The sequence below is a fragment of the Bos indicus genome, chromosome 14 (genome assembly GCF_029378745.1).
Source record: "Bos indicus isolate NIAB-ARS_2022 breed Sahiwal x Tharparkar chromosome 14, NIAB-ARS_B.indTharparkar_mat_pri_1.0, whole genome shotgun sequence".
NCBI classification, from domain to species: domain Eukaryota; kingdom Metazoa; phylum Chordata; class Mammalia; order Artiodactyla; family Bovidae; genus Bos; species Bos indicus.
In genome coordinates, this window is record NC_091773.1 from 60,973,529 (window position 1) to 60,997,290 (window position 23,762).

A 23,762-nucleotide genomic window follows, 5' to 3' on the forward strand; every position below is an offset into this window, starting at 1 on the left:
CTGAAATAGATGCAACTTTTCTGCTATTTCAACCCTTTGTAAGTCAAGCAAAATTGGTTTGTACAGCATTTGTAACACCATTAGGGTATTTGCTCTGATATCTTCTTACCAGTTAAGAGCAATGTCTTTTCCAAAATTGTGTATTTTTCTATCCATTGAATGAATTTCATTATATCTAGGCACTATCTACTATATTCTAGTTCAATTTAACAGAGACTTCATTATAAATTAAATGTTACCCTTTACTATTTACCAAACTAATTTCAACAACTAGTCAATAATTTAATTTGCTGTTAATTTTTCATTCAATTAGCTAAACACCCTCTCAAATATCCCACAAACTGAAATTTGAAGAAAATTTTCCCTTAATATATATACCTGACATATTTCTTGGATACTAAGTTTTCCATTAAACATAATCCTTTTTTTTAGGCAAATGTTTAATACACTGTTTTATCCATAATTAACAAGAAAATATTTTTACAACTAGAAGGAATTACTATCTTAAACATTTTACATGTTGCAATTTATCAAGAAACAAAAAACTCTCCTTTATCCTAGTTGTAAATCTACCTTCTGTCTAGTCACTTCACAAATTAACTTTGAGTCAGTTTAGCCTCTTAAACAGCTTATATTTATGTTACATAATTTCAAGTCAGAAATCACCTTTATAATATGTATTTGCAACTTGATTTATCAGCTCATAAAAAGTATACTTTTAGAAAAGACAATGAAACAATTGTGCAATGCTGCACAATATAACAGAATAATTATATACCTATATCTTTGATGTGATTGATTTTTAAAAATTCTGTAGTGAAGTTCTAAGACTCATGTTACAATTGGAATAATTACTTAGCATAAAATTATTTTACCAGTACATTGAGTGAATATAAAACAAAGTAATAAATCTAAAAAATTTTACTTGTGAAAGTGTTAGTAATAAACACCTAACTGAAGATTTTTAAATCTCCCCATTACTAGACCTTATTAAAAAGAAAAATTTAGTTCACATAGTTAACAATTCCCTTCATGTTTAATTAGTCTCAAATACCATAAGTCAAGATTTTCCTCAAGTTTCTAATGTATATTGCCTATCATTTCAATAGTCTCTTTTCTTTATAAAGACATACAGTAAATTAATTACTTAAAAATTGTAAGAAACTTGAGATGATATAGGGGGATAAATTTCACAATGGATACTGACATCTAGACTCAGATATAAATACATAAAGTTGGTATCTTTGGGGGTTTGCCTTTAATATTTTAAAACACCTATTTCTATCTGGAGGTTTGCAGTCTGTCTTCCCTTCCTCCTATTCTGGTCTGTTCTGTAAATTACCCCACCTTCATATCTACATACACTCTCTCCCAAAAATAAATAAAAGGAAGCAGTTGTGTCACCTTAAAGATTCTAACGACATCAAATATTTCACAATTTATTGCTCAGGAAACTGCCATACGCATTTTTCTTGCATTTACTACCCCAGTCTCTCAAGAATTTACACAGAAGCAAGAGACCTACAACAGTCAAACAAAATCAGTCAGATCAGGACCTGGAAGACAGAGGAAACTAAAACTCTCCACAATTGATCTTAGATAAAAGATCAAACTGCACGTCTTCTCTGCAACTGGACAAATGGTTGACGACATGTAATTTAAAAAAAAGCAAATCCCATACCCACCGAGTGGCTGACCCATAAACTGGAGAACAATAATACCAAAGAAGTTCTCCTACTGTTGTGAAGGTTTGGAAAACCACTTTAGGCTTCCCACCTGGGGACCCGACAAAGGGACTGGGAATCTTCAGGGAATCTGACCTTGAAGCCCAGCGGGATTTGATTACAACACTTCCACAGGACTGGGGGAAACAGGGACTCCAGTCGTGGAGGGCACAAACAAAACCTTGTGCACACCAAGTCTTAGAGAAAAGGAGCAGTGACGCCACAGGAAACTGAGCCAAAACTACCTGCTAGCGTGGGAGGGTCGCCTGTGGTGGCGTGGGCCAGCAGGGGATTGCTGCAGGGATGAGAGGACTGCCAGCAACTGTCTAGAAAGGTCCCTTTTGGTGTAAACACCCTTGGAGATTGCCATTAACCTGACCATAGAGCCCAGGGCTGGCTTGCCTCAGGACATAAAACTACCAAGGAGGGAGCACAACTCCACCCATCAGCAAGTAATTAGATTAAAGCTTTACTGAGCAAGGCCCTGCCCACCAGAGTAGAACCCAGTTTTCCCCACCACCAGTCCCTCCCATCAGGAAGCTTACACAAGCCTCTTAGACTCCTTCATCAGAGGGCAGACAGAAGAAGCAAAAAGAACCACAATCCCACAGTGAATAAAATGAAACCACATTACAGAAAGTTAATTGGGATGAAAGCAGAAAGTTATGACCCAAATAAAGGGACAAGATAAAACCCCAGAAAAACAACTAAATGAAGTGGAGACAGGCAACCTTCCAAGACATTACTTTAGCGACAAAGGTCTATATAGTCAAAGCTATGGTTTTTCCAGTAGTCATGTATGGATGTTAGAGTTGGACCATAAAGAAAGCTGAGCACAAAGAAGTGATACTTTTGAGCTGGGGTACTGGAGAAGACTCTGGAGAGTCCCTTGGACTGCAAGAAGATCCAACCAGTCCATCCTAAAGGAGATCAGTCCTGGGTGTTCATTGGAAGGACTGATGCTGAAGCTGAAACTCCAATACTTTGGCCACCTGATGCGAAGAACTGACTCATTAGTAAAAAATCCTGATGCTGGGAAAGACTGAAAACAGTAGGAGAAGGTGACAGAGATAGTTGGATGGCATGACCAACTCAATGGACATGAGTTTAAGCAAGCTCCAGGAGTTCGTGATGGACAGGAAAGCTTGGCGTGCTACAGTCCATGGAATCGCAAAGAGTCAGACACAACTGAGTGACTAAACTGAATTGAGTCAACCTTCCAGAAAAAGAATTCAGAATAATGATAGTGAACATGATTCAGGATCTCGGAAAAAGAATGGAGGCAAAGATTGAGAAGATACAAGAAATGTTTACCAAAGATCTACAAGAACTAAAGAAGAAACAGTGATGAATACTACACTAGAAGGAATCCACAGCAGAATAACCAAGGGAGAAGCACAGATAAATGACCTGGGAGACAGAATGGTAGAAATCACTGCCTCAGAACAGAATATAGAAAAAAGAATGAAAAGACATGGAGACAGCCTGAGAGACCTCTGGAACAGCATTAAATGCATGAATATTTGAATTATAGGAGTCCCAGAAGGAGGAGAGAGAGAGAAAGGACCTGAGAAAACATTTGAAGAGTTAGCTGAAAACTTTAGTAAAATAGGAAAGGAAATAATCAACCAAGTCCAGGAAGCACAGATTCCCAGGTAGGATAAACCCAAGGAAGAGTCTACCAAGACACACAGTAATCAAACTGATAAAAATTAAAGACAGAGATAAAATATTAAAAGCAACAAGGGAAAAATGACAAATAACATACAAGGGAACTCCCATCAGGCTATCAGCTGATTTCTCAACAGAAACTCTATAAGCCAGAAGGGAATGGCATGACATATGTAAAGTGATGAAAGAGAAAAACCTATAACCAAGAATATTCTACCCAGTAAGACTCTCTTTCAGATCTGATGGTGAAATCAAAAGCTTTCCAGACAAGCAAAAGCTAAAGGAAATCAGCATTACCAAACCAGCTTTACAATAAATGCTAAAGGAACTTCTCTAGGCAGAAAAGAAGAGAAGGAAAAGCTCTACCTACAGAAAATAAACCCAACACAATTAAGAAAACAGTAATAGGATCACATATATTGATAATTACCTTAAAGGCAAATAGGTTCGATGCACCAATCAAAAGACATAGATTGGCTAAGGAAATAAAAAAGTGTGCATCTATGCACTTCCACTTATCACAGCACTCTGCTTGACCCCTCAAATTGTATGTAATTATTTTGTTTGTTTTGTTAGGTTAATCATGTTTCCATTATGGCTTGCAATTGTAATTATATTTTTGTCTTGTTACTGATTATGAAAACTGATAAACATCCTTTATTATTAAACATTTTAATATTATATTATAACATTAAGATTAAAATATATCAAATAAGAAAATGTATTATGTCCACAATACATCAATTAGCCACTGAACACTATTCTTAGACCTTTTTCCAGGTAAGTCTGGTAGAAGAGATGGGAGAGGCAGGAAATACTATGATAAGTGAGTCACAAAATCCTAATAAAAAAGTAACTTTAAAACATTCTTGGCCATGATCCACAGTAAAAATATATACTTTACACTGTGAGCCTAAAGAACACATGCAACACTAAAATAATACTTTACAGATGTGCAATTCACTTTGATATTTTCTACTCTGTCCTATTCTGGTTTCCCCCTTTTTTTTTTTAATACAAGTCATGACTCTCTCAATGGATTCTGAAAGGAAGAAGGGAAGGAGAATAACAGGAAGGCCTAGGGATGGAGGATATCCCACAAATATCCCACAAGGAATAACTAGCAATGTCTGGAGATACTTTGGGTTGTCACATTTGGGTATGGGAATGCTACTAGCCTCACTGACACTTTTTCCAAAAATAATAAAAAAAGGCTAATGATGAAAAGTCAAGATACAACACAATTCAGTCTTTCCCATATTATTCTAGTTTCTCAACAGCTACAATTTCTCCTCATATTGGAGATAATGTCAAATGGGAAAAGGTTATTTTATTTAATTTCCTCCTCCAAAGCTGAATTAAATTATGATTGCCCACTGGAAGAACATGTTGGCAGAAATCATACTCTGAAACAAATTATTAAGATGAGAAAGACTATCTAAAAGTGGTCTACTACTTCAAGTTAGGAGAAAAAAGTGATGTGAATGAGTATAGTTTCTTCTCATGCTTAAGCAGTATTACATAGGATTTTAGTTTAACTCATACATAGCTTTATATTTATGTGAGATATTTATAAGTGTATACTTCAAAATCCTGAAACAAAGCATAAGCCCTTAGAAGAATATTACATATAAAAAGCTTTCAAGAATTGGACCGGTGCATTTGTTTTGCTTTTTCCATCTATGTGGTAAAAGTAAAGGCACTGAGTTAGCAAAAAATAATATAAATAAATAACAAAATCTAAACCAAACTACTATAGATAACAAAACTTACTTTTCTTAGGTATTGTGATACATTCAGGCAAATATGGAATGTGACCAAAATAATGATAATTAGATATACCTTAGGAAGTAATATATTTTCTGGGAAATAAATTTTCTATATGATCTATGATAAAATTAAGATCTACAACTTCTCTATATAGACTTTCATATTTTCATAAACACAATTTTCCTATCATTTATCACTTAAATGCAACTTCTATGAAATAAGGCTTTAACTTGATTTTTTTCACTGTATATTCATTTTCCCCAAGAGATAACATATCTTCACTTTCAGTTTGTAATGCATTCTGCATCTCTCATTTGTTTTTTTATTTTGTTTGTTTCTTTTTTTTTTTTAATTGGAGGCTAATTACTTTACAATATTGTGGTGGTTTTTGCCATACATTCACATGCCAACCCTGGCATAAGGATTATTTTGAGCTGAAGATAATTGAGAAGAAGCAGATATAAGGAAAGTTCCCTGTCCTCCCCACATAGGCCTAAAAGCAGGACATAAATTCGTAAAGCTGTTCCCCTCTGCCCTCTATACCAGAAAGGACATTATTTCATTACTCTGTATCAGCCCAGAGATGGCTCCAGAAGAATATGCGTAATAAAGTTTACTAGCTAGCCCTTATCTTCCACTGGATTCCCCCTCCAAATTTACCTTCCCACAATTGGCAGCTCTAGAAACTCAAGAAGTCTCTTGCCTTTCTTCTGTCATCTCTTTAAAAACTGTATTGTTCTTTGTTAAGATGCTATATGAACCTAAATTCTAAACACTTCTTTGAGTTTCTTATAGCTGAGTGAGCATATGTATGCAAAATGCGCATGATGATTAATAAACTTGTTTTTCTCTTATTAATCTTTTATCAGCCTAATTCACACAAGAAACTAAAACACACAGACAGAAACAAAATGAGCTGTTTTTTTTCTCCTCTACAACTTTCAGATTGACTTTAGAAATAGGATACTCCAGGCAACCAACTGGGTTATGACTAGAATGTTACTACCCCCAACAATTGTTCGGAAAGAACATGCATCTTTATAGTATTTAGACTTCCCAATAAGGAACATAAAATGAATCTCTACTCACATCTTCTTTTATGGTGCTCAGTGAAGTTGAATAGCTTCCTTCATGTAGGCCTCTCATATTTCTTATTAGTTATTTTAAAATCACATTTTCTGTTTTCAGATCAGATTGGAAACCACCTTTCATTTATATTTCTAAGTAACTATTTTAAGTAATTATAAGTAATTATATTAAGCAATTTAAGCAATTATTTTACCATCTAAGTGGCTCAGATGGTAAAGAATCTGCCTGCAAAGCAGGAGACCTGGGTTCGATTCCTGGGTCGGGAAGATCACCTACAGAAGGGCATGGCAACCCACTCCAGTATTCTTGCCTGGAAATTTGCATGGACAGAGCAGCCTGGTGGGCTGCAGTCCATGGAATCACAAAGAGTCGGACCCGACTGAGTAACTAACACTTTCTTTCACTTTCTTTAAAACAAATTTCAGAAAGATTGAAAAGTCAAAATTGCAGAGGAAGGTAAACTTCCAAACTCATTCTATGAGGCCACCATCACCCTAATACCAAAACCTGACAAAGATCACACAAAAAAAGAAAACTACAGGCCAATATCACTGATGAACATAGATGCAAAAATCCTAAACAAAATTCTAGCAATCAGAATCCAACAACATATTAAAAAGATCATACACCATGACCAAGTGGGCTTTATCCCAGGGATGCAAGGATTCTTCAATATCTGCAAATCAATCAATGTAATACACCACATTAACAAATTGAAAAACAAAAACCATATGATTATCTCAATAGATGCAGAGAAAGCCTTTGACAAAATTCAACACCCATTTATGATAAAAACTCTCCAGAAAGCAGGAATAGAAGGAACATACCTCAACATAATAAAAGCTATATATGACAAACCCACAGCAAACATTATCCTCAATGGTGAAAAATTGAAAGCATTTCCTCTAAAGTCAGGAACAAGACAAGGGTGCCCACTTTCACCATCACTATTCAACATAGTTTTGGAAGTTTTGGCCACAGCAATCAGAGCAGAAAAAGAAATAAAAGGAATCCAAATTGGAAAAGAAGAAGTAAAACTCTCACTATTTGCAGATGACATGATCCTCTACATAGAAAACCCTAAAGACTCCACCAGAAAATTACTAGAATTAATCAATGATTATAGTAAAGTTGCAGGATATAAAATCAACACACAGAAATCCCTTGCATTCCTATACACTAATAATGAGAAAACAGAAAGAGAAATTAAGGAAACAATTCCATTCACCATTGCAACGAAAAGAATAAAATACTTAGGAATATATCTACCTAAAGAAACTAAAGACCTATATATAGAAAACTATAAAACACTGGTGAAAGAAATCAAAGAGGACACTAATAGATGGAGAAATATACCATGTTCATGGATTGGAAGAATCAATATAGTGAAAATGAGTATACTACCCAAAGCAATTTATAGACTCAATGCAATCCCTATCAAGCTACCAACAGTATTCTTCACAGAGCTAGAACAAATAATTTCACAATTTGTATGGAAATACAAAAAACCTCGAATAGCCAAAGCGATCTTGAGAAAGAAAAATGGAACTGGAGGAATCAACCTACCTGACTTCAGGCTCTACTACAAAGCCACAGTTATCAAGACAGTATGGTACTGGCACAAAGACAGAAATATAGATCAATGGAACAAAATAGAAAGCCCAGAGATAAATCCACACACATATGGACACCTTATCTTTGACAAAGGAGGCAAGAATATACAATGGATTAAAGACAATCTCTTTAACAAGCGGTGCTGGGAAATCTGGTCAACCACTTGTAAAAGAATGAAACTAGAACACTTTCTAACACCATATACAAAAATAAACTCAAAATGGATTAAAGATCTCAACGTAAGACCAGAAACTATAAAACTCCTAGAGGAGAACATAGGCAAAACACTCTCTGACATACATCACAGCAGGATCCTCTATGACCCACCTCCCAGAATATTGGAAATAAAAGCAAAAATAAACAAATGGGACCTAATTAAACTTAAAAGCTTCTGCACATCAAAGGAAACTATTAGCAAGGTGAAAAGACAGCCTTCAGAATGGGAGAAAATAATAGCAAATGAAGCAACCGACAAACAACTAATCTCAAAAATATACAAGCAACTCCTCCAGCTCAACTCCAGAAAAATAAATGACCCAATCAAAAAATGGGCCAAAGATCTAAATAGACATTTCTCCAAAGAAGACATACAGATGGCTAACAAACACATGAAAACATGCTCAACATCACTCATTATCAAAGAAATGCAAATCAAAATCACTATGAGATACCATTTCACACCAGTCAGAATGGCTGCGATCCAAAAGTCTACAAATAATAAATGCTGGAGAGGGTGTGGAGAAAAGGGAACCCTCTTACACTGTTGGTGGGAATGCAAACTAGTACAGCCACTATGGAGAACAGTGTGGAGATTCCTTAAAAAACTGGAAATAGAACTGCCTTATGATCCAGCAATCCCACTGCTGGGCATACACACTGAGGAAACCAGAAGGGAAAGAGACACGTGTACCCCAATGTTCATCGCAGCACTGTTTATAATAGCCAGGACATGGAAGCAACCTAGATGTCCATCAGCAGATGAATGGGTAAGAAAGCTGTGGTACATATACACAATGGAGTATTACTCAGCCATTAAAAAGAATACATTTGAATCAGTTCTAATGAGGTGGATGAAACTGGAGCCTATTATACAGAGTGAAGTAAGCCAGAAGGACAAACACCAATACAGTATACTAACGCATATATATGGAATTTAGAAAGATAGTAACAATAACCCTGTATACGAGACAGCAAAAGAGACACTGATGTATAGAACAGGCTTATGGACTCTGGGAGAGGGAGAGGGTGGCAAGATTTGGGAGAATGGCATTGAAACATGTGAAATGTCATGTATGAAACGAGATGCCAGTCCAGGTTCAATGCATGATGCTGGATGCTTGGGACTGGTGCACTGGGACGACCCAGAGGGATGGTATTGGGAGGGAGGAGGGAGGAGGGTTCAGGATGGATTTTCTTTTAAAAAGAAAAAAAAATAAATAAATAAAAAATGAAATAATAAAAATATGAGGAGTATACAGTTAAATATTTAACTGATTTGGTGATAAATAAAGAGTTTCTAGGGATAAAAGGATGGAAAAAAATCATGAAATATGCAGTTAGCTATACTAAATTCAGTATTTCCAAATGACCAAAGAAAATTACTAGCTCAACATCAAAATGGGAAATATATTTGGAATATATGACAGCTAAATGAGTAAAATTCTAACCATTTAAAAATATCTCATCAATCAACAAGAGCAAAACCAATTAACATGCAATAGGATCTCGGGCAGAAGCAATAAAAGGAAAGAACAGACAATTCATAGAACAATATAGCAAAACATTCATCTTCACAATCAAAATAAAATGACAAAAAGATAGTATTTTTTGAGGTCTATTCAAATGGCAAAAATTTGGAGCATTAAGACTGAAAACTCAAGCACATCTGACGGAACAGAGTGTTATAATCTTTCTGCAGAGCAGGCTGCTAATCTGAATTAAAAGCTTAAAAGATTCAAAGCACAAATAGGTATCCGTGAAATACTCAGAAAACAGGCAAAAAATTATGTACAAAGGTAGCCATTATAATATCATTTACACTAGCAACTGGAAGCAGCTGCAACGACATCAAGTAGATGAATAGTTAGTTTGTGGTTCTTCCTTATGATAGAACACTAATGCAGTCATTTAAAGCATTTCTGAAGAACATCTGAAGGCTTAGAGAAAAGCTAATGATACACGATCAACTGAAAAAAATCAGAATAGAAAATTATATAGTATGATACTAATTTTGTAAATATGCAAAATATATATGAACTGGAAGAGGGAATACAACAAAATGTTAGCAACAGCTATATCTGGCAGAAAGGACTAAGGATAGCTTGTATTTAATTCTTTATACTGAGCAATTTTTCAGATGTTCTGTAATAAACATACTGTTCCTTTTAAAAGGAAACACAAAAGATGTTATTTTTACAACTATAGCTAACAGGCATTTTAAAATTTGCCATCAAGTGATGCAAGAACATTTTCAGAAACAAAAACTAATTTCAAAAAATCAGTAGACTTTTCTTCTATGAAAATTAATTACCAAAGAAATTCACTTTTTATAACTTCAAATTTTATTCACATAATTAGCACCATTAAAGAACTTAAAAACAAAGGTTGTAATACCTATTAAGGGACTACTCAGAAATACAGCCTAAAGGAAAAACTCTTATTAATTACAGGCAAATGTATGATTAGAATATAGTGCTTACCTTTTTCACTCACACTCTCACTTTCAATCTCAACATCATCGCAACTGGTATATTCAGGTGTAGAAGCTAATTCCTCCTCTGAACTGCTCAATGAAACCTGGCGCATTTTACCTCCTTTCTTTGATTTATGAGGCTTTGGTGGTGGAGGTCTCACTGACTCTGACTGGTCAGAACTGAGAGAATCATTCCTTAACATTGTTTCCATTTTTTCCCTTTTCGTTTTCCTTACAGCAGAACTAGGATCTAGGTGGTGTTGTTTCCTTAGTGAGTCAGTACGTCTCACGTCTGGTCTATCAATGGGTATTGGACTCCTCCGGGGGGTAGGAGGACTATGGTTTGTGGTCCTTTGTGGATAAGAACTTGGTCCCTGAGCCTCTCGAGTTCTTTCCATTGAATAAGATCGCTGATTTTCCATGGCAGCTCTACGTTCAGATATAGACCTTTGCCTTGATGGTCGTTCCATCCTTAGCATAGAAATCCTGGAGTCTTCCAATTCAGCATTTGCCAAAGAAACATCACTGTGCCTTCTCTCATGCCTGGCTCGTGACACTTCAGCATGGATACGCATTTGTTCTTCATAGGGCTGTGGCTTGACTGGATAACGGGCCAAATTCGGATCACTTCGATAGCGCGCCTGGTATTCCTCCTCTCTCCTCTGTCTTTCATATTCATCTCTACTCTCCACATCCTCGTCATCTACAATATATTCTTTGGAATGTCTATGACTTCTCCTGTTGGAGTCCCTATAATTTATATGATCAGACTCTTCATAAAACTGAGGTTCAGGTTGAGACCTCCTATCAGCATAATCTGATGGAGATCTAGGCATTGCGCTGTCCGAAGTAGCATACTGTGAATATTCTTCTCTTTCTTCCCTTTGGTCGTATCTTCTGTTCTGATCTCTGGACACTGATGGACTTCTTTTCCTAAATAACCAAAGAAAAAGAATGATAAGAAGAGCAGAATTTAAGCAATTTCACATTTTACTGATTCACTGGAAGGTTGGATGGATAAATTCAAATAGTTCTTTTGCTTCTTTTTTTTTTTTTAATTTTGAAGTCATGCCATAACAAAAGTTTTACTGATACTCATTTTATTCAGTTCAAATAGGAAATTTAAAAGGTACTTTTAATATGCTTCTTCAATGGCATACCCTGTATGGAATATATATATGCCCCCAAATCAAATAATCAACATTTCATCTTGCTGCTACAAAATAGCCTTTATTCTAACTTTTTTGCTTGGCTCAATACCCTTATGCTATCTCCCAATTGTTATTCAGAAGCTTAGAAAAATTTCATCTTCTTTTCTCTCTATTCCTGATACTTTGATTTCATAGTTACTTGGGAACATGATGAAGCTAAACTGATTGATCTTTAGTTGTTTGGTCAATAGTCTAGTCAACATTTTTTTACTAAAAAGTTGACTCTTAAAAGTCATTTTTCACTCATTATCTGCCTAGATCATGCTAGTACTGGTTCATCTAAATCTTCATCTTATCATTATATTTCCAACCCTTTACTGCCTTAACTTGAGATAAGCAGTGTAAATAAATACCAACTATGATAATTTATTCATTTCAAAAAGAAATCAGAAAGATTTGCTACGTTCATTCCATCTTCATTAAATTAAGGCTGGCTCCATGACACTTCTGTCTTCTGTATCTATATGTCCTTAGAGCCTCAGAGAAACAGTTGTTCATTCAGTTTTCAACCTGCCCCTCTAACGCCATTCAAGCTGGTAGACCTTGCAATCACACAAATAACTCTTTGTCAACAAAATGTTCATACTGTCCTCTTCTCTGGCACAAACTCAAATAACAGCAATCACTAGACATGAGAAGCAACGGAACTGGAATCGTGAAGATGTCAGGAAAGGTTTAGAATAACTGTTATAGAGATTTTGCCAGGACGCATGAAAGGGTGGGGTCAGTTGCAGTTAAAGACGACAAAGATTAGAGAGCTCAGTTGAGAATTTCTTAGATAATATTTTTTGATCCAAAAGAAAGAGCAGAGAAAGGATACATGTGGAATGACTCAACGTAACAAAATTATCATTCTCGTCTAAAAATCTCTTTTCTATCACCAACCCCCCATATCAGGAATGCAGTCCGTCAATGTATCAGTTAGAGTCTGTTAATAAAAACAAAAGTCACTCTAGGTTTTCCAGAGAGTCAGGGTTTCAATATAGAAATCAAAACTACACAATTGCTGATCCTGCTAACTAATGAAGGTCAGAGACGTTAATGTTGTTCTCAGCCTGGAGAACCAAGGACAGGAAATGGCTCTTAGGAAACTTCAGTGAATTCCAAAAGTCTTCGGGAATTTGCCACCAATTATCTCAGCTGATTACCACATTAGGGTAGTCAACTAACAGAAGCTTAATCCAGGAGCCACTAAAACTTTCACATCTGGCCATCTGCCTGCCAGCAACTCTGCTTGACAATAATGGTTTCTATCATCTCTTCTACCTTTCAAACCTCATACATGTGCATTGCTAGGGTTGACTCTAACCTAGAACCATAAAGGGAAAAGTACTATAGTAAATGAAGGAGCTGGCCTGTTGCCTTAAATGTTTTATGGTTAAGCAAGTGTATGTACTTTAAAAAAAAAAAAAAGGACATTCGCTTACATATTTACATATAAAACATTTAGGACTTAATCACAAATCTTTTAGGTTTGTGATTTACATAACACCAGACTCCAATAGTTTAAAATATACAATCAAAACAGAGCACTCAAATTATACAGCATTAACTTACGTAATATCCTATTTATGTGTCTATTCTGCATAATTCATTTTCTTTTTGTCATTATTTTTATACATATGAATAAAGAAAAAATATTCTAGAATGGGAGCAATGTATCATGAAAAGAACACTGGAGTTAAGGGATCTGGGTTTCTTAGTCCTATTTTACTATTAACCAGTTACTCGAACCTTTACAGACATTTAATCTTTGAGCATGTACTTTAAAGTGAGAGATACAGATTATACACATTAACTCAAATATTATTTTAACAAGTATGTATTAGATAAAAACTTAATGCCATGTAGTATAATATAAATTAGGAATACAGAAATGAATAGATGACCCTTTGTTACAAGAAGCTGAGTGATTCTAAAATCCTCTTCCATTTCTTAAGATTATGATCTTATATCAGTACCACAACTTCATCAAGTTAATATGCCTAAATGAAAGTTTAAAGCATTGCAAAAAATAATGATAGTCTTATCAAGATGTAATTAACTTACTAGTGCCAATTTTTAAAATATTCACATCTCATTATCTAGCTACTTATCTACTTACTACACTACAAATATATATACTGAGATAAATGAAAATTTCTCTAGGGAACTCTAAAGAATAAGCAATTAAATAAGCTCTTTCTCAAACTGACCATCTGACCTCCATTAAATGCAGACTTTATGGAATTCAAATACATTTCAGTGTTTAAATAACAAATTGTTCCAACCTAAGTTAATAAATATATCTGTCTCTAAAAATAAGAAAGAATTTTTAAAGTTTCATTTAAAGAGTGCTTAACTAAGTTTTAATTTTATTACAATTAAATGTGTATTGAATAGAAATTTATGTTTCCCCAGCACAAAATACTATTCATTCCATTCATAATTACTTAATTAGCATTCAGTACTGATCATATTTCCCCAGCATACTACTCATTCTACTTTAAATTACCTAATTTTAAGTACTATCCACTAAACCTTAAATTTTAACATACTTTTTTATCTCCATTATTTGTTCAATCACTCAATAAATATTTATTTAGTTCTGACTATGGGCCAGTTATGATGCTGGTTGCTGGAAATACAACAGAGAAAAGGCACATAATGTGTCTGCCCTCAAGAAGTTCTTTCTAAGTGGGGAAGACAGTCAGCACACAAACACATTAAGCTAAATTCATATAGTAAGAAGACCTATGGAAGAAAATTGGAACAAGGTAAAATTACAAAAGTGACTAAGGGAAGCGTTCAAGAAAGACAGTCTTTCTAAAAAAGTACATTTGAACTAAGACCTGAATAACATAGTTACACTATGTCTAGCCCGTTCATGTAAAACATAGCTTTGCTGGAAATGTCCTGGGGATTCATTTAGTTGCTACTCTTTCCCGTTGTTTTTTTTTTAACTCAAAGCTGTTTTATGAAATATAAATGTACTGAATTCTTCACTGTTATTTTATTAAATCAAGGATTTTCCAGGATAGTTCATCTCTAGATTCCATCTAAAATCAGGCCACTAAGCCTTTTTCACATGCTCCTCCCTTTCAAAAAATTTCAGGCTTCCAAACTGAGTAAATTGGAATTTATTATACTTGGTAAATACCTCATTATATTTTGTCTCATCTCAGTTGAAAGTCAAAAGAAAAACAAGCAGACTAAATCAGAATGAATGGACATTGGTTTTACAATATTATCAAAATACTTTCATGCCTAAGATTACTAATACAAATTAATCTCTCAAATGTGGGATTTAAGACTACAAGTAAATGAAGTAAAAAGTTGCAGAAAATGTTCACAGAAAATTGGATATTCTGAAGGAAAATAAACTTAGTGATGGTCTTTATCCTCACTGCACTCCTCTAGGTAATCTTACCCATTTCTATCCAGAAATATCTATAATACTGCTTAAATGTTATATTTCAAGAAGACAGGCTCCGTGGATCTAAGGAGGGTGGCACATAATAGGTGCTCAATCTGCTGAATGCAAGAACTGATTGAATACTTGTCTCTTAGGTTATCTCTGCTTTTCATGGCTTGCTCTCTTCTTCAGTACACAAACCCACTGATATGCTAAAACAGTCTAGTTCTTCTCTTTCCCCTACTACTCCCAAGGCAGTAATTATATGTTAATTATTATATGTTAATTTTGCTTTTGTTGTTGGACTTCAGACTATTGTCTATAAAATGACTTCTTTGGCAAAAATGTGTTTTGAGTGCCAATCCCTTTAGAATTAAACATTTAGAACAAGATCTCTTTGGAAATGAGGAATTTCTAGTAATATATTTAACATCATTATGGTTATTATGGGACAGACACAGGAAGGAAAAAGGAATACTTTATTCCCTTGAGGAGTTAACTTAAATTTCTGAAAGTAAGAAGGGTATAAAGTGAATACAGTGAAACTTTATAATCCAGGAAATATAGATTCTGTTTATTGATAAGAATACTTATTCATTACAGAATTCAATTCTAAAAGAAAGTATATTATTAAGTAGACCTTGCTGCTGCTGCTGCTAAGTCACTTAGCCAGCTATTTAAGTGCTTTTTAAAAATCATACCTTAGGAAAACTGAATTCAATATTAAAGCCAACAATTACTTTGTTCTAGAGATTATGAAATTTGCCTGAAGCATGTGAATCACACTGTGGATGTTGATTTTTCATACTATTTAAGTAAAACTTGAACACTGGTCATGATTTCTGAAATTGGGCTGACTATTGTCAGTTACTTAACATGGAATTGGGTTGTTAAAAATATGCTTTGAGGTAGAGTACCTGAGAGTATTAAAGCCATGCTAGAAGCAGGGCAAGATACTCTAAGAATATTCTTACCAAACAATGAATCTGCTATCAGATATTCCAAAATATTCAAATACTCTGTCAAACAATTTTTACCAATTATATCATTAGAATTATTTCATATATACTTTCTTTAAATTAAAATTGCTGTATTTCTCAGACACTATATTTTTTCAGGGACTGAAGAAAATCCATGAAAATGTAACTACTGTACCTCTAAACTCTGCCTTCACTACTGGCCTTTGTAAGCCGGCCTTAGCATTTATTATTATCAGGTGGCAAACACTGAATAGGAAAAAGAATATAGTGGTAACTTGTACACTTCTCTAGACAATCATAAAGCATTTAACAGTATTTAACCCATAAATTTTAATTCAGAAGAAAGCAACAATTCATCTAAGATGTTATATTTCACTTATTCCTTCAAAGGCCCTGAGAAATTAAAAGGCACAATCCAGTATTATGACTTTTTTAGAATAAAATGTATTTGTGACATCATGCAGTGTTTTAATTTTTACTACTATGCATCAATCTCTATTTTTAATATATAACAATATCAATATCTATTTATATTACTCTGTATTTACCTAATATCTGTTCATCTTACTTCTCTTAACTGAAACTTAAGTTGATACAATTACTTTCTCTTTCACTATATTATAGTGGTCTTAATTAGAACTTGGAGAAGGAAATGGTAACCCACTCCAGTATTCTTACAGAAAATTCCATGGATAGACGAGCCTGGTGGGCTACAGTCCACAGAGTGGCAAAGAGCCAGACATGACCGAGCACACAAGCAATTTAACTGTAACTAGTTTATAGAAAATCACGTGCAGAAATACCTTAAATCTACTTTAATCAGCAGCATTCTTTGTCAACTGCTTTTAATTTTTGTCATCTGAACTAACGAGTCAATCTATCTCTAAATATTCGAGCTATACATTCACATCTGATACTTCATTATAAATGTTAGGCATAATAGTTTGAGCAAGAAACTCTAATTAGTCTCTTTAAAATTCCATGTCTAAAAATCATATTGACTAATAGTAAAACTCCAAATAAAAAGATTTTTCCTCAAATAAAGCCACTTTTAAGAATATCCCAAAGGTAGCTCAATTTATATACTGTATATTAATTCATGATGCTTTTAACATTAGTTTCTATTTTAATATTTATACCCTTTAGCATCCTATGTGGTTTGTGTTACTATACTACCTACAATACTTACTATATATAAATCATGAAGTGGCTGAAAATGTAATCCAGTAAACATTTGAAAACATTTATAAGAACAGTGAAAGATTATACAAAAAACTTAACCTTTAATATTTATAAATTTTTAATTCTGAAAACCTATGGAATTTTTAAGAATCATAGTGACATTGAGAGAAGAATGAAGAACTTGAAGTTACTAATTTCTCTAAATGTAAATCTGTATTATTACAATTAATACTACCTATATGAAAATCTCTTACCCATGTTTTTAGTAGAGATTACTGAATAATTATCACTATATTAGCATAAGAATAGAAATTATATTTGAAGAGTCAATAATCTGAAAAAGTCTCCAACTTTAGAAGCTAAATACAGCATGATAATGCTAAAATAAATTGAAATGATACTTCCTTAATTGAACTACACAATGCTAACCATATAGTTTAAACATAACACTGTAATAAAATTCCAAAATTTGAAGCTGGTAAGGCACATTAAATCAAGGATTTAACAGATGCATACAATCCTGTAAAACATAAAATATGTAGGTTCTATCCCTATAATTCCTACAAAAAAGGAATTTTAACAAATCAAACAATTTATATTCATCATAAAACAAGAAAAAAATCAATCTTTTTTTAGGGTTCACAGTATTCAACACATTTTTTATAGTTTTACCTTTCGCTCAACCAATGCACATCTGTCGAGCATGAAGCATCATGTTGACAAAAATACATCAACACTGTTCCAGGGAGTGCTTTCATTTAATCCTTCTAGCTCGGGCAAAATCATTGGAGCCATCCTTAATCAGATGATTTGAAAGTCTCTATTTGCTTACAATCGTTATATTTCAAAACTCAATTACTAAAAAGTTACACATAAAACAAAACTCATTCGCGGATGGAGTCATAAAATCCTCTAGTGATAGGCCTGTTAAGAAAAAGGTTATTCTTTAATGTCGTTACTATGTGGCTGTATATAGCTCAGGTCAAGTAAGAATGTACTCTGTAAGAAGGATTATGGTACTTAGCTGATTAGTGCCTCACAATACTGAAAACTAAATGCATCCTACATCCAAGGCATTTCTGGGCACTATACTGAAAACAGACAGATTCAAAAATCATAAACCATGTTCTCCTATATGAGTTACAGTATTTCTAAAATAACAGGATTCACTGTGTTTGCCATTGATGTCTACCACACTGCTGTCACGATAAAATGTAGAGGGGTAGTAAAAGATGGTGATGGTTTAACAGGACTACTCTGTCATTTCTTTTCAATTATTCAGTAAGAAGTTTCTTAATCTTCATGAAAAGAGAGTGCTCCCCTAAAGGCGTAATGAAAGAGGAAGTAGCAGTTTCTATAAAAAATTAATTTAAAAAATGTGCTCCATGAGCTAAGAATTTGGTTAGACACTCAGTTTAAATCAAGCTTTGCTCACTTTTATCACTTCAGTGCCTCTATTTAGTCATTCAAAAAACTAAAGAAAAAAAAAGATAACACCATGGATTTCTTTCTACCAAAAGCCAAATACCTAGATGTTAATATTATCCTTTTGAGAATTATATTTAAGTGATTCCAAATAAACATATAAAACTGAGAAAAAGTCAGCATTTGTAGAGTAGGGAGTGTGTTGTGTTTTCGTCTCCAGTATTTTAAGTTTAAATGAGGGTTTAGGAATATGTCATAACACTGCAGGGGAGGGGAGGAGTAGAGACAGACAAAGTCATTTTTACCCCCAAGATTCCTAATGAAGATTTGTAGGTTATCAAACAGAAAGGAAATAAAAATTCAAGTTAATTCATTTTCACAGGAATATAAACCAATAATAAAATTCAACCACTTAGACCCCACAGTTCATATCAAACTGAAAAACAATTCCACACAATACTTGATTCTTCCAAGCAGTTAATTCCACAAGATTTCAGAAACAACATCACAGCTGATGGATAGCAAACTCTCTTCTTTCCTTTTCCTTCCATTCACTTTTAACCCCTCAGTGATCTCTTGGCAGTATTTTCCCAACTGCAACGCACAGTCTGCTGCCCTTCTTCTCTCTCCTATCAGCCCTGCTTCTCTCGTTTGTCCATCTCAGACTGTCATTTGTATCATTTCTAACATCACTGCTGCTTTCCTTTACTCTCTAAAGAATGTTCCAGGTCTCCAATTTCTTCTTCCCCACCCTTTGACAGTGATACTGTCTTTTTTAACTCTTTACTTCATCTGTTTTTTCTCAATTATTTCCTAGGTAAGTACCTATACATTCAAATTTATGAAGGTCCAATTTGGGGTTTAAACAGTTTTCATGGGACTATTACAATTTTAGTATCCATTGACCACTTCAGAAGTACAAAATAAGAAGAAGACTCTATGAATTAGATACCAGCTTAATTTTATTTTATCCATAACAATATTTTCAACTTATATTTGAAAAATGAAGACCTTGTATGTAAATCTCTAGAAAATGATGCACAAATGATGCTACCTAATAGTTACATATTTGGGCCATGCCCCACTCCAGCTATCTTTCCCAAAATTACCATATCAAAAATACATGATGACTAAGCACCATTCTATACTAGAAGATAATTTAAACCAGTAGTAATTTTCTCTTCAAGAAAATTAGAGATACTAAGGGAACATTTCATGCAAAGATGGGCTCAATAAAGGAGAGAAATGGTAGGGACCTAACAGAAGCAAAAGATACTAAGAAGAGGTGGCAAGAATACACAGAAGAATAATACAAAAAAGATCTTCATGACCCAGATAATCACGATGGTGTGTGATCACTCACCTAGAGCCAGATATCCTGGAATGTGAAGTCAAGAGGGCCTTAGGAAGCATCACTACGAACAAAGCTACTGGAAGTGATGGAATTCCAGTTGAGCTATTTCAAATCCTAAAAGATGATGCTGTGAAAGTGATCCACTCATTATGCCAGGAAATCTGGAAAACTCAGCAGTGGCCACAGGACTGGAAAAGGTCAGTTTTCATTCCAATCCCAAAGAAAGGCAATGCCAAAGAATGCTCAAACTACTGCACAATTGCACTCATTCCACACACGAGAAAAGTAATGACCAAAATTCTCCAAGCCAGGATTCAACAGTACATGGACTGTGCAATTCCAGATGTTCAAGCTGGATTAAGAAAAGGCAGAGGAACCAGAGATCACATTGCCAACATCCGCTGGATCGTCAAAAAAGCAAGAGAGTTCCAGAAAAAAATCTACTTTTGCTTTATTGACTACAACAAAGCCTTTGACTGTGTGGATCACAATAAACTGTGGAAAATTCTTAAAGAGATGGGAATACCAGACCACCTGACCTGCCTCTTAAGAAATCTGTATGCAGGTCAAGAAGCAACAGTTAGAACTGGACATGGAACAATGGATTGGTTCCAAAATGGGAAAGGAGTACGTCAAGGCTGTATACTGTCACCCTGCCTATTTAACTTATATGCAGAGTACATCATGTGAAATGTTGGGCTGGATGAAGCTGGAATCAAGATTGCTGGGAGAAATATCAATAGCCTCAGATACGCAAATGACACCCCCCTTATGGCAGAAAGTGAAGAAGAACTAAAGAGCCTCTTGATGAAAGTGAAAGAGGAGAGTGAAAAAGTTGGCTTAAAACTCAACATTCAGAAAACTATGGCATCCAGTCCCATCACTGCATGGCAAATAGATGGGGAAACAGTGGAAACAGTGACAGACTTTATTTTCTTGGGCTCCAAAATCACTGCAGATGGTGACTGCAGCCATGAAATTATAGATGCTTCCTCCTTGGAAGAAAAGCTATGACCAACCTAGACAGCATATTAAAAAGCAGAGACATTACTTTGCCAACAAAGGTCTGTCTAGTCAAAGTTATGGTTTTTCCAGTAGTCATGAATGGATGTGAGAGTTGGACTATAAAGAAAGCTGAGCACCGAAGAATTGATGCTTTTGAACCGTGGTGTTGGAGGAGACGCTTGAGAGTCACTTGGACTGCAAGGAGATCCAACCAGTTGATCCTAAAGGAAATCAGTCCTAAATATTCATTGGAAGGACTGATGCTGAAGCTGAAACTCCAATACTGAACTGAACTGAAGATGCTCTATCTACATCTATGGCAGCCTTAAAACAATCTGACAATAAATAAAGATTCATTGGAATCAATATAAAGAAGTACAATGAGCAAGATAGGAAAAATAGAAAATTTTAAAAAGAATAAATAAGTTAACCCACCAACTACCTTCCATAATCACAGAAAGTCTCTAGTTACTTCATTTTATTTTTTACTGATATTTATATTCTTTTAATGCTACTGTCCCTTTATTGAACTTCAACTATTGGTTTCATATACTTGTTCTCTCCCCCTATTTCTATTTGCTCCAAAGGGACAAAAGATTTTTGGTTAGGGCCTGTAATTACACTTAGACAAAAAAGAGAAATATCTTCCTATAAAATGAAACAAACATATCTAGAAGTATACATCAAATTCAAAAAGAAATGCTGTTTATCTGCAAATCAATCATATGTATAATTGATTTTCATCTTAAATGCTTAATTCCTTACTGAGGAAAAAACCATAGTGTTTTAAAATATGGAAAATTCAGATAAGTGGAAGAACGGCATTTTCTGTTTCCATTAAGGGTAATTCTTTCCTTCCAGCTGTTCACCCAATCCATGAGGAAATTCTGCTGGATCTACTTTCTGAATATATTCAGAATCCAAACACTTCTCACCAGCTCCACGAGTACAAGCCTGGTTTCACCAGTATTTCTCATGTGAATTACTGGAAAACTTCCTGAGTGGTCTCCCTACTTCTACAATATCCCTTCAGCTCTCTCTTAGCACAGCAGCAATAATGTACCTCATATCATATCATTAACATGCTTAAAACCCTTCAACAACTTCCCATTTTGCTTACCATGCCTAGAGGATCCAGCACCCATTGCTCCTTGTCCTCCTCCCCAGCTGCTTGCCCCTGCTCACTCAGATCCAGCCATGCTGGCTTCCCTGTACATTTTCACTTAAGATCATTGCTCTGCCTAAAATGCTGTTTCTCCAGAAATCAGCGGAGACATCTAGTCTTCTAGTCAGTAAAAAGCTTCTTTTAATTCTTCTCTCATATCTCACTTTCTCCGAGTGAAACCTGGTCTCAAGAAGGCTTCCCCGGGTCACCCTGTTGAATACTTCAATCTCCATCTCTACCCCTCACCTTCCAAATCCCAATCCCTTTAACCTGCTTTACTTTTTTACCTTTTTCATAACATATCTCACCTTCTTATTATGATATTTTAAAATATTTTTATTGGAGTCTAGCTGATTTACAATGTTGTGTTAGTTTCAGGTATATATCTCAAAGTGAATCAGTTATACATATATCTACTCTTTAGATTCTTCTCCCTTATAGGCCATTATAGTGTATTGAGTTATACAGTGTTATACAGTAGGTTATACAGTGTTATACAGTAGGTTCTAATTATTAATAGCTATCTATTCTATGTATAGTAATGTATATACATCAATCACAATCTTCCAATTTATCCCTCCTGCCCTCTTATCCCCAGTAACCATAAATTTGTCCTTGATATATTTTTTGTTTATCATGTTTACTGTTTGTTTCTTCTTGCGTAAGTTTCACAGGCATGGAGCACCATTTTGGTTACTTTGTTGTCGTTGTTGTTCAGTAACTTAGTTGTGTCCAACTCTTTGCAACCCCATGTACTGCAGAAGGCCAGGCTTCCCTGTCTTTCACTATCTCCTGGACTTTGCTCAAACCCATGTCCATTGAGTCAACGGATGCCATCCAACCATCTCATCCTCTGAGGCCCACTTCTCCTTTTACCTTCAATCTTGCCCAGCATCAGGGCTTTTTCCAATGAGTCAGCTCTTCACAACAGGTGGCCAAAGTATTGCAGCTTCAGCTTTAGCAACAGTCCTTCCAATGAATATTCAGGGTTGATTTCCTCTAGGATTCACTAGTTTGATCTCCCTGCTGTCCAAGAGTCTCTCAAGAGTCTTCTCCAGCACCACAAGTCAAAAGTATCAATTCTTCAGCACTCAGCCTTCTTTATGGTCCAACTCTCACATCTGTACATGACTACTGGAAAAACCATAGCTTTAACTATATGGACCTTTGTCAGCAAAGTGATGTCTCTGCTTTTTAATATGTTGTCTAGATTTATCACAGCTTTTCTTCCAAGGAAGAAGCATCTTCTAATTTCATGACTGCAGTCACCATCTGCAGTGATTTTGGAGCCCAAGAAAATAAAGTCTGTCATTGTTTCCACTGTTTCCCCATCTATTTGCCATGAAGTGATGGGACCAGATGTCATGATCTTAGTTTTTTCAATGTTGAGTTTTAAGCCAGCTTTTTCTACTCTCCTCTTTCACCTTCGTCAAGAGGTCTTTTCACTTTCTGCCATTATGGTGGTGTTATCCGCATATCTGAGGTT

At 34.9% G+C, this 23,762-nt stretch overlaps 1 protein-coding gene across 29 annotated transcripts in view; it reads right to left on the reverse strand.

Moving 5' to 3' along the window:
* Positions 1 to 23,762, reverse strand: part of RIMS2 (regulating synaptic membrane exocytosis 2) — a 609,863-nt gene that overhangs the window by 313,539 nt on the left and 272,562 nt on the right. For all 29 annotated transcript variants that reach the window (XM_070802800.1, XM_070802803.1, XM_070802799.1 and 26 more), the window contains one exon: positions 10,568 to 11,493. In XM_070802800.1, coding sequence (XP_070658901.1) covers positions 10,568 to 11,493 — 926 coding nt within the window. The remainder of the gene's footprint in view (positions 1 to 10,567; positions 11,494 to 23,762) is intronic.